We start from the raw sequence: 10,953 nt of genomic DNA, 5'->3' as shown, positions 1-10,953 counted from the left end.
TTCTTCGAACTAAATTTAGTTTCACTTCTCGGTAATCAATCTTGAGGTTAAGCGCCACGTGGCACTCAACTATCAACAGGATAAATTTATTTTTAGGTTAATTATAGATTATCTTATATTATCTTATATAATTATTCACTTTTAGCACTTGATCCTTATATTTTCAAAAGTTATATTAAGATCCCTATTATAAAATATTCATATCCCTATACATATTAAAAAATAATTTTATAAATTTAAAATTTTAAAATGATAAAATTAAATATTTTACTTTCGTAAATATAAATATTAACTTAGATCGAAATATTAAAGATAACTTATTATAAAAGATAATATATAATTAACCTTTTTATTTTTATTTTCTTATTAAATTAGGATGAGTTTAGAGCAAATAATCTTAGTTTCTATACTAATTTTGTAAAAACATTATATTTATAGTGTTTGTATATTATGTTATAGTATTTTCAATAATACTAGAAAAATACTATAACGTAGTATTAAAAATATTATAACAAAATATTTTTATTTAAAAAATTAGGTTGTAAAAACATAATATTTTTATATTTCATTGCAGTATTTTTTGGTATCATTAAAAACATTATAACGTATCGTAAAAATATATCCACAAAAAAAAGAAAATGGGGAAAAAAATAGTTGGCTAGAGGTATTTCAGGTATTAATAGAAAAGGGAGAATTGTTTAGGAATTATGAAAATGACTTATTGGAAAAAGAAGAAAAAAAACCTATTTTTTTGGAAAATTCGTCTCTTTTTTTGCACAAAAAAAAAAGGAAAAAGGAAAAAAGAGTTCTTTGCCATACAGACAGTGGGGGTAGTGGCACAGTAGGAAAACAGTAAGATGATGTGACAAAGTTTCTTCTTCGTCACATCGAAGCTGCCAGTGGAGTCCATCACACTTGTTTGCGATCTTGGACTCGTTCCTGCTCCAATAATTGCCGAAAAGATGAGGCTATCGTTCCAACCACATTTTTCCATGGCAGAGTTGGGAGTGACTGTTTGGGAACTGTGGCACACAGTGTCAGTGAGTGAGAAACTTGTCCTCCTCGAGCTGGGTATGATCTCACTGATGATGCCGTGACTCCCTCGTTTGTCTCTCGGAACCCCAGTCACAGTTCTCGATTTCTAATCAGAGGCAACCGCATGCTCTGTGCCAAAGAGGAGCTTCCACTGTCTACAGGATTCAGCTGCTTTCTGTGAACTGGATTGTCCCACTCTCAAAGCAGCTACCTTTGGGGAGTATATTCTCACATGACAATGAAATATTATTGCTTTGATTAGTATTATTATTATTATTATTATTATTTTGCCTGGAGTCCACAGAGGTCAGATTCCAGCAATTCTTCTTATCAACTCTCTGAAAACCCTAGCTTTAACACCCTAGGAACAGGTATGCTTCCTTCCCTGAGCTTTAACTCTTTAACATCAATCACCAATTTCTTGGGTGGAGATTAGGTAACTAGGGTTTTATGTCTGAAATCCTGTTCTTCTATTTCAATTGGGACTAACAAATGTAGTTGTGGTCTTCAAGGGATCAGGATGAAGTTACCTTGTTGCAAGTTTTGATTCTTGAGTTTTTGCTCTCAAGTACATGTGTGACATCTCAACTGCCAGCATTAACTTTATATTGATCAATGCTGGAAACTTGTCACCAATTTTGTTGCCATCTATTGATTGATTTGGTGTTTGTAACTTGTCATTAGAATATTAGATGTGTAAGTAAATCTCAAAAGGACTCTTCTTTTCTGAGGGACACAGAAGTTATGCATGGCAAATGTTTGCATCAAAATGATGTGGATTCCCCATGGAAGATTCAATGATGAACACCCATGCTCTGACAACAAAAGAACAGTCATAATTTTCTCAGACCTCTCTAGAGTTTGGATCACAGACTGACAGCACTTGGCAGAAACTGATCATTCTTTTCAAGAAAATGCTGCTAAGCTTACATTTCTTTTTACCTTTTGTGAACACTGACTGGTTAATTGAACTAACCAAAATCACTGACCTGATCTCCACCCATTCAAACTCACCCTTTCTGATTTATTTTATATGCTGAGCATGATCCCTATTATAATGACTAGGGGTTTGTGTGATTCCTCATGCAGGAAACCCATGGATGTCTTTATGTCTTTGATTCTCTGCATCACTTGTGGCCTGCAATGATTGATACATTAAAACTAAGGTGACAAAATCTTTCATCTTGTCTTCTGGCCAAAAGGAATCTGCATGCCAAAATATGAGCCATGCAACAACAGGCACATTCACATGTTTTGTCCACCCTATCTCAATGGTTGGTTGACTTCAGGGTATTATTGCATTTAGGTGCAGGCACATTCCACATCCACCTTGTGTTCTTTTATCTCATCTGGTGGAAATTGTCTAGGAGAAAATTATTAGCATGCGGTAAAAGAACACTGACATCTATGCATTTGCACCACTAAATTTGATGCCGACACTGGCAGAGATATCTCATCCTAGATTTCACTTTGACAAAAGAATGGAGACCAAGGTGAAACTGAGAGAGGATGAGTTCACATGTTTCGATTCTTCTCCAGTTAAGTGTCCAAAAGTATATGTTGTTCATGAAGGAACAGTTGGTTGCTGTGTCTCAGCCTCATTCTTTGACCAGTTGCTATGCTGATGAATACATTTCACCATCTGTAGAAGACTTTTGATGACTTTGGATGCCTGGATCTTGTCAGATGATCTTGGTGATACTTTTCTACCTTCATGCTCTGTACTCAGTCCAACTTTGGATCATCATGAACCAGTCCGTCCATATATTTTGTGCTTAGATCATATCAATGACCATCTACCCAATGCAGGCTGCTTCCTGAGACATCAAAACCCAGACATCTGTCTTCTTCCTGCACAATATGAAAGAAGGTAAAGCCTTTGGATAATTGCAAAATGTTGAGTGGATAAAGAAAAGCTCATCTTTTGTTTCAGTCTCTCAATCAAGAGACTCGACATTCCATGTTGTTGATGTCATTCACATGCTTTTCCATGATCAATTGAGATCAACCAGTTGAGTCCTTGAGGGCTCATACAACAGGGAAGATCTGTTGTGATGCAAACAAGTTGAGTCAGATTGTTTGCATTGAGTGCATGGAGACTTCTCATCAAACTCTGTTTAATAAGATGCTAAGTCGGCATTTCGGCACAAAGTCCATACAATCTTCATGCTTGTAAATCACCTTATATTAAGAGTAATCCAAAACAGGACACTATTCTTTTAGCATTAATATGTTCAAGAATCATTAGAAGATTAATCATAAGAGGGCAGATCACACAGTCCATTTCAATTGCCTCTTCTTCAACCAGAAAACACAGCCACCTATGATTGATATGAAGTCAAAAGCAAAGACAAGAAAAATGACCATTAAATGCAGTGCAATCTTCTCAACCACACTAAATTATAATGGATGCATAGTTTTACAAGTATCGAACCATATAGAATGAGCATTAGATTTTCAAAACAACAAAATAAAATCTACTGGATGTCGATAAGAAATTAACTAATTTTATTTGAAAACTTAAATAGAAAACTTATAAGAATCAAGAGGTGTCCTAAAACCTATTAGTCTCCTTCATACTGGTTTTGCAACGAAGAAAACAACCCTGAGATACAACATGCTGACTGATCTTCTTTCAGCATCGATCAGCAAAACATAAGGCGAAAATTTTTGAAGAGAGGAGAAAAGAATGGAGTTAGCTTCTCTTTTTTTTTCTCATTTCTTAATGGAGCTTCAATCCACCTTTTATGAGGGATCAAGCATGAGACTGTTGGGCCTTTAATCGCCCGAAGGGCTAAAAATAATTAACCAGCTGCAAATCTCAAAAGAAAATGATCAGATAGCAATAAATTCGATCAACAGAACATCCAAATCAATTAAAACAAAACCGTAAAAAATGTATTGTACGATTTGTGACTGCTATAATGCTTCTTCAAGAACAAAATATTGGAGAGCTTCAATATGTAAAGTTAAAATAAATCACTCGAAACCTAATTTCTTTTAAAAGAGACTGTGTAAATGAGAGGAACCAAATATCCACCTTTTAATCAAGACGACAAGATTCTCCAGGAATAAGATAAAAGCAAACATATAATTCTCAAATATAATTCGAGTCTTTCTTAAGGAAATGGTGGAAAGTTACAGTTCTAAGTCTGACATCAAAAAGGGTAGATTCCAGCCAACAAAACCATTCCCTTAGATTACAAGTTGCATCGGTTAACACTAAACAAAGACATATCAATACAGTAATACCTTCATAAGTACCAACTTGTGATATCTAAGCAGCTACATATCAGTGTGCTACTATCAAACAGTAGCTTTAGTAAACAACTATTAGACAATCAAATAACATCGCATCTAAAGTTGTAAATTATCCAAATATTGATTAGAAGTTGTTTGTAAAGATTAACATTAGTCAACAGAGCATGTAGTCATAATATAACATTTACGCGTTCGCAAATAAGTATTGAACTATATAGAAGAGGGAGGAACATGCCACCTGTAAGTTATAGAGCAGCAGAATATACTTTGATAGCTGTACATATTTTACATAGTGACTAGATTCATATTTTCAGCAAACAAAGTTGGACCTCCAAACTCATTCATAAGTATCTACTCCCACACAAACTTGGTAAACATTAAATGTACAGAGTTTCCACGGGCAAGAGTTCCATCCTCTTTACACACCGAGATTTTCCGCTAATGACGGAGAAAGTTTAACATCTGGAGATTGCATATAAGAGATGGAGATCAGCTTAGACCTATACTCTTCTGCTCCACTGCCGACATTTTGGTCACCAACAGCATCGGCAGCAACAGGTGTCTTAACAGGAAACCCATTTGGCGCATGTATCACATCCGGAAGAGACTGAGAGATCGCCATCAGTGACTCCCGCACAAATTCCACAGAGACCTCCTTCTCTGGTGATATCTTATTGAAATCATAATCCATCTTCAGCTGCCAAAATTCAACTTTTGTCATTTTTTTAAGGTATGGTGGTGACATTTTCTCTCGCTTTTAGTGACAGTAATGCTAAATGCCAAGGTAAACTAAGGAATGGGTCTCCCATTAGTATGATCCCAAGAATGCAAATAACCTATCATGTAGTACGGTCAAATTTGCATTAGTACCTGAGATGCATTTTCATTGTCTGATACAATCACTAAATACATTAATGAATTAGTCCAAAAGGATAAAAGGGTGCCTACGACTATAATCAGCATCTAGTACGAAAGATCCATAAGAGTAAAAAGATGCAATTCGATATTACGAGATAGAGATTACAGAATAGCATACAAGTCAGTTAATTTAGACATCTATATTCAATGATTAAGATTACTAAATAACTAGTGGATAACACGCAATACTTGTAACTGGAACGGAGATGCTATTACGGCACCATTCACTTGCACTTTCATGTTTTTACAATGATAGTTGAAGAAAATGGTACTTTCATGTTTTGACAAGAATTGCAGAGAGGTTCCACAAGTATTCAAAGGAACAACCAGGGGGACTACTCTATCTTCTCCACTGCAAAAAGCTTAATATCACCACCAATACCACTATGTTGATTTGCTCGGTGCTGCAAAATTATCACAGCATCAGCGTGTGCACATGTACACTATCTCCTCCATGCTTCCCTTCTGATGCCTGCCTAAAATCCATGCACTTAACCGCTTAAGGCAGACTAAGACCATATACGATTGACCGTCACAAGTCACCAAAAGTATGTAAGAGCGAACGAACGCCTTTTGACTGTAGGAAAGATTTAATACCGAGGTGGATCTCAAAAAATATGCAACAACAGGGCTTTGACCTACTGGTTGTTTCCCCTCTTCATCTCGAGGAGGATCCAGATTCAAGTACCTGCAGAGATGGTGCCCAAGAATTTGACCTAGCAACTCTCTATGATGAAAATAATACTAGTTTCCAAGTCAACCCGATCGGACGGTGTTATATCACATAGTCCAAATCTAGTTCCCATATATTGCAAACAAATCTGTCAGAACCATTCATTCTGTAGACACAAGAAATCATTCAATCATCTTAGATTTTCCATAGAACTAAACATCATCAAAGATTTCTCCCCTTTACGGAGTTGAAATCAGTTTTGTTGAATTACAACAGGATGTACAAATCCCAAACCACCTCCAAACTTCTCTGTTCAAAATCTATCTTTCGACTATATCAAGAAAGGATACCGAAGCAACCAAACCACCAAACTCAAATTCCATGTACACATGCCTTCCGACCAAACGAAACAATCAACCTAAAGAACATTAAATTTCCCAGATCTTCAATTTGCCTAAAAATCAACCAAACACGGAATCAAGCATAAGTGATGAAGAAAGAAAGCAACAAGATCTGCTACCTCGAGCCAAGGTGTCAAGAAAGGTCATGCTCCGTTTAGGTTTAGATTCTTGAAGCTAGAAACAGGTCTACATCATAGATAGATAGATAGATAGATAGAGAGAGGGAGAGAGATCGGGTTCATCGTACCTCTGGATGATGAGAAGACGAAGAAGAGGCGTGGGAACAAGGGTTGATCGAGCTCTCCAAGAAGAAATCGTGACGAGTTTTGGGGGCGATGGTGGAAGATGACGTTGATTTCCTGGTGAGATGGGTTGACTATTTAAAGATTCTGTTTCCCACCTTTACACGCTGTTAGATTGCGTCAAATCCAAGGAAGCCTTGTAACAGTATAACGAACCATTATAACGGTTTGTTATGTCTTTTTACTAAAATTTTAATTATATTCATAAATAATAAATTTCATGTTGATTTGTTAAAGAAAGAAAGAAAGAAAAAAGAAATTAGTTCTCAAGAAAATTACATTCCTAAATCAAATTGACGTATCCTTCACAGAAATAGTTTACTTATTTATCTGTTCGTTCCATCTCAATCATTATTACCAAACATAATTTCCATTTTGAGAATTGATTTATGCTGTGATCTATCTTCTTGATTGAATACTTCCACAGACGCACTTTACAATCACTGCACTTTCAGCATCCCACACTGTCGGATCAGTCCAATTTCCTCCGAGATTCGATTTCAAGAACTGCATGTCCATCTCAGAAATGTGGAGCGGCAGTGATGAGTCGAAGGTAAATCCAATCTACAAGTTTTTTAGATCTCTTCCGGCAGCAATCCAGCGTTGGTGAAGTTTAGCACCCTTTCCAGTTTTCGCTGATCGAGCACTTCAACTTCAACCATAAACACAGAGCTTACCGGCCGATGATCCGATAGATTTAGCTCAGATCTCCCGTACGATACCTGTTTGATTCCCTTTCCCAGAAACAGAATCCGATCGCACCTGAAACATCGCAATTAGCTGACAGATTTCCTGCAGAGAGAGAGAGAGAGTGAGAGAAAGAGAAAGAGTTACCATGCTGGTGATCTCCTCTTCTCCCCTTCTCTCGCAATTTCTCCGACGTATCTGTCAGAATTCATCTCATACTTGTAAGTAGGAGGAAAGGCAATGAGCCCTTCCTTCCACCCATCAAATATGTGGCCGCCTCTTAGCTCATTGCTCAGCTGCCACAGAACCATCAGCAATCACTAACACTAATCGTCTGTGCCACGAACACATGAGCTCAGAGCAGCAGTACCTGATCAAAGTTCATCAGTTCATCCCAACACCTCCCGGCGACTAATGCTCTTATCTCAGCATCGGGCATGTTGAGGCGATAATTCAAGTCCCCGAACCAGAATATGCGACTGTTTCGATCGAGAAATCGAAGGTTTCAGTACCAAACTCGATTCAGAAACAAGAAAAGCAGCAAGAGAGATCCTACTCGTGCGAGGGAATCGTCTGTGGATGGTCAGCAGCGTCCAGGGAAGCGAACCTCGTGCGATGGAGGATGTCATGGACGTCGGAGTTGCGCTTGTGCTGATCCGCCTCCGTGTGGCCGGACGTCAGGTGAGAGCAGACGAAGCACAAGCGCGATTGGAATAGCGTCATGCTGACAGAAACCGATCCCTGCATCATTCATTCGCCATGAGATCGATGCTCCCTCGCCACCTGCATCCATCATCTCACTACATGCTCTTGCTTGCACTAACCTTGTTGCCCATGTAGCCCATGAGTCCAACGCCGACGGGGGAAACCTTCAGGTTGTTGACATGGCGGCGCAGCCTACTGCAGACCCAAACCGAGACGTAAACGCCCACCATCTGCTTGCTGACGACGCGGAAGTATCGTGAGCTTGGCTTCGACATGTCGTCGATCGAATCCAGCACATCAGACGCTTCTTGCTGCTCCGGCCAGATCATTCCTAGATTCCCTGAGCTTTGACACACTCTTCTCAGTCCTGCGTAAACCTGAGCTTCTTCCATTCCACTTCTAGCAGTACTGCTCAACACCCTCCTCAGTCTCTTACCGGAGACCAACACTTGCTGTGGTGTATCAAACGAATGCTCAGGCCAATCTAACTCGAATCCCTTGTGCAAGCTAGTCTGATCGGTTCGTTCTTCTTCTTGTGTTCCATCGGTGTGGGGATCAGTAGGAGATAAGATGGATGCAGGCGAGGGAGGAGCAGTGTAGCTCTTGCAGAGTGTCTTCGGCTGCGAAGATTTGTTGAGTGTTCTTCTTATGATTGCCTCCCATTCTTGGATTGGCCTGTTGTCCTCTGCTCCAAGAACATTCCCAGCATTCAAAGGGACTACTTCCTGGAAACTGCAGAGGAAGATGATCCGAGTAAACTCGGAAAGGATCATCCAAACAAACTACATGAACGGCAAGCCACAAAATTTACGTACCCAAGAACATACATATCAGCAGGTTGATCAGTATCAAGCCACTCATCAAGCTCAAGATCCTGCAAAGGGAGCCTTCCCGCGACATTCCATGTGCCAATCATCACCCTTCGGATCAAAAACAGAGATCAAACACAAGTGAAATAGCTTCCATGATGCTGATGAAGCAAAATCTCAAGAACTCAAATTTTAATTCAGAGCCAAACCTCACATCTTTGTTGGTGATGTAGTTAACTCGCAGGGTTTCCGATTTCCTTCTTCGAAGTCTTGACAAGGTGACCCTTGTTTCTGTTTTCAGAGTGTTAAACAAGAACAAGAAATCGTTGCTCGATGACAAATTAAGCAAGATGTTGTGTTCTCATTTATCTATACTATTACTTCTCTGTTGAAATCAGTTTGAATAGTTTTGTCAGCAGATCATGTTGAATTGATATGTGCTTGTTCTACACTCAACAACAATGTAAATAATGAAGAACAAATGAACAAAATCCTCCCTCTGTTACCGTGAGAGTTGATGTGATGCACATGCAACATAGATAGCGATCAGAAATCTCACACTAATTGATACATCTACAGAGAAAAGTTTCGGATTACATCTAACGTTGAATCGAACTGATTCATTTTGCTAAGCCAAATTACAACATAACACTTGAACTTGGCATGATTCATTAACAGCTGAAAATTGTGCATCAAAGAACAAAGATGCCAAAACCTGAAACTGATCCGAATCCTATTTATACCCTGAGATGATCTTATTGCAAGAATCCATGCTACAGGGCAATCCATGCAAGTGGAATGCTTTCATGTGGGTACCTGAGGCTTGAGTTCTGCACTCGTTCTTGCTTAGGAGTGTTCCGGGAAATGGAATTGTATAGGAGATTCTTGCATCTTGAACAATGGAAGAGCACGAGGGTAGTCAGTAGCGTGATGTGTAACAGAGAAGAGTGAGGATCATTAGGCAAACGAGAATACAAGCTGACCATCATCATCATCGCTGCTCTCTGTATCGGCCTCGTCCTCGCTGAATTCGTGCACCTTTGGCTTGATGTTGAGCCACTTCCTCATCACGATTGAGGGCCAAAAGGACTGAGTCAAAGGAAGCAACAACAGTATAAGATTTGGCCTTTGTTTCCATGCCACTTGAATCGGCAAAAGAGGAGAAGAGAAGAGCACCTCGGAGCGCCTGCCTTTCCTGGTTCTCATGGTCTTCCTTCTCTTCTGCAGCCGGGATTCAGGTCTCAGGAGTAGGAATCCACGCGCAGCATTAAAGCAAACACATGACGACCGAGAGCTATTTCCTTAGGGAAGAGTCTTCGGGGCCGCGATGAGCTTGAATCGATGCTCGAGGCAGGAAGCTAATTAGCGTAGGACCACAAGGTTCTCCATAAAGCGATTCGCTCTCTCTCTCTCTCTCTCTCTCTCTCTCTCTCTCTCTATCCCCCTTAGCTGAGTATCAGCTTTTACGCAGAAAAGGATGAGTCTCTCTCTCTCTCTCTCGCTCTCTCTCTCTCTCTATCCCCCTTAGTTGAGTATCAGCTTTGACGCAGAAAAGGATGAGTCTCTCTCTCTCTCTCTCTCTCTCTCTCGCTCTCTCTCTCTGTCCCCCTTAGCTGAGTATCATCTTTGACGCAGAAAAGGATGAGTCTCTCTCTCTCTCTCTCTCTCCGCCCTAGTCGAGCAACATCTTTGACGCAGAAAAGGATGTCTCTCTTTCTCTTTCTCTCTTATCTTAGCATCATGCTTGACGCAGAAAAGGATGAGCGTGCACTTCCACAACGATCAACTTGCCAGAACAAGTGCATGCATGGAGCCAAACGAACATTCTAATGGTGCACCGGAGATGCAGGACCATGCGCCTACCTTCAGGTGAGTGGAGAAGACAGCGACGGCCACCACCGCGACATCGCGAACGAACCGAAAGCGATGTTCTTCGAATGGGAGACGCAGGTTTTCTCCATGATCCCGACGATCCTCTTCGCCATTGTGGTGGACTCTTCCTGTTCAGACATCAGACTCACACCTGTTCGGGAGTCCGTTCATATGGGGAAGCAGATGTAGGACTCAATCTGCATCGCCACTTGAAGGCATGCATGCCGTAGCCGAAGACAGCTACAGGATGGTCCTGCCCACCTTCTTTTCCTTGTGTCCCTACAGTTCAT

At 40.0% G+C, this 10,953-nt stretch overlaps 1 protein-coding gene across 2 annotated transcripts; it reads right to left on the bottom strand.

Moving 5' to 3' along the window:
- Positions 1–4,487: 4,487 nt before the first annotated feature.
- LOC135581040 (type I inositol polyphosphate 5-phosphatase 2-like) lies at positions 4,488–10,942 on the bottom strand. Of its 2 annotated transcripts, XM_065101117.1 has the most exons (11): positions 9,968–10,942; positions 9,775–9,880; positions 9,608–9,682; positions 9,001–9,082; positions 8,798–8,902; positions 8,102–8,714; positions 7,834–8,018; positions 7,648–7,756; positions 7,425–7,573; positions 6,536–7,352; positions 4,488–4,993 (listed from the first exon to the last, which is right to left on the bottom strand). In XM_065101117.1, exons 1-10 carry the CDS (start codon positions 9,995–9,997, stop codon positions 7,166–7,168), a joined length of 1,641 nt encoding a protein of 546 aa, XP_064957189.1. In that variant the 5' UTR covers positions 9,998–10,942; the 3' UTR covers positions 4,488–4,993; positions 6,536–7,165. The 2 variants fall into 2 exon arrangements, with proteins under 2 accessions (XP_064957189.1, XP_064957190.1); XM_065101118.1 differs by lacking the exons at positions 9,608–9,682; positions 9,775–9,880; positions 9,968–10,942 and having other exon boundaries at positions 9,006–9,579.
- Between the last annotated feature and the right edge of the window lie 11 nt (positions 10,943–10,953).

Source organism: Musa acuminata, chromosome BXJ2-3 (genome assembly GCF_036884655.1).
Source record: "Musa acuminata AAA Group cultivar baxijiao chromosome BXJ2-3, Cavendish_Baxijiao_AAA, whole genome shotgun sequence".
Classification (NCBI taxonomy): domain Eukaryota; kingdom Viridiplantae; phylum Streptophyta; class Magnoliopsida; order Zingiberales; family Musaceae; genus Musa; species Musa acuminata.
The sequence above is the reverse complement of the archived record's forward strand: the minus strand, read 5'-3'. Positions and strand labels throughout refer to the sequence as shown.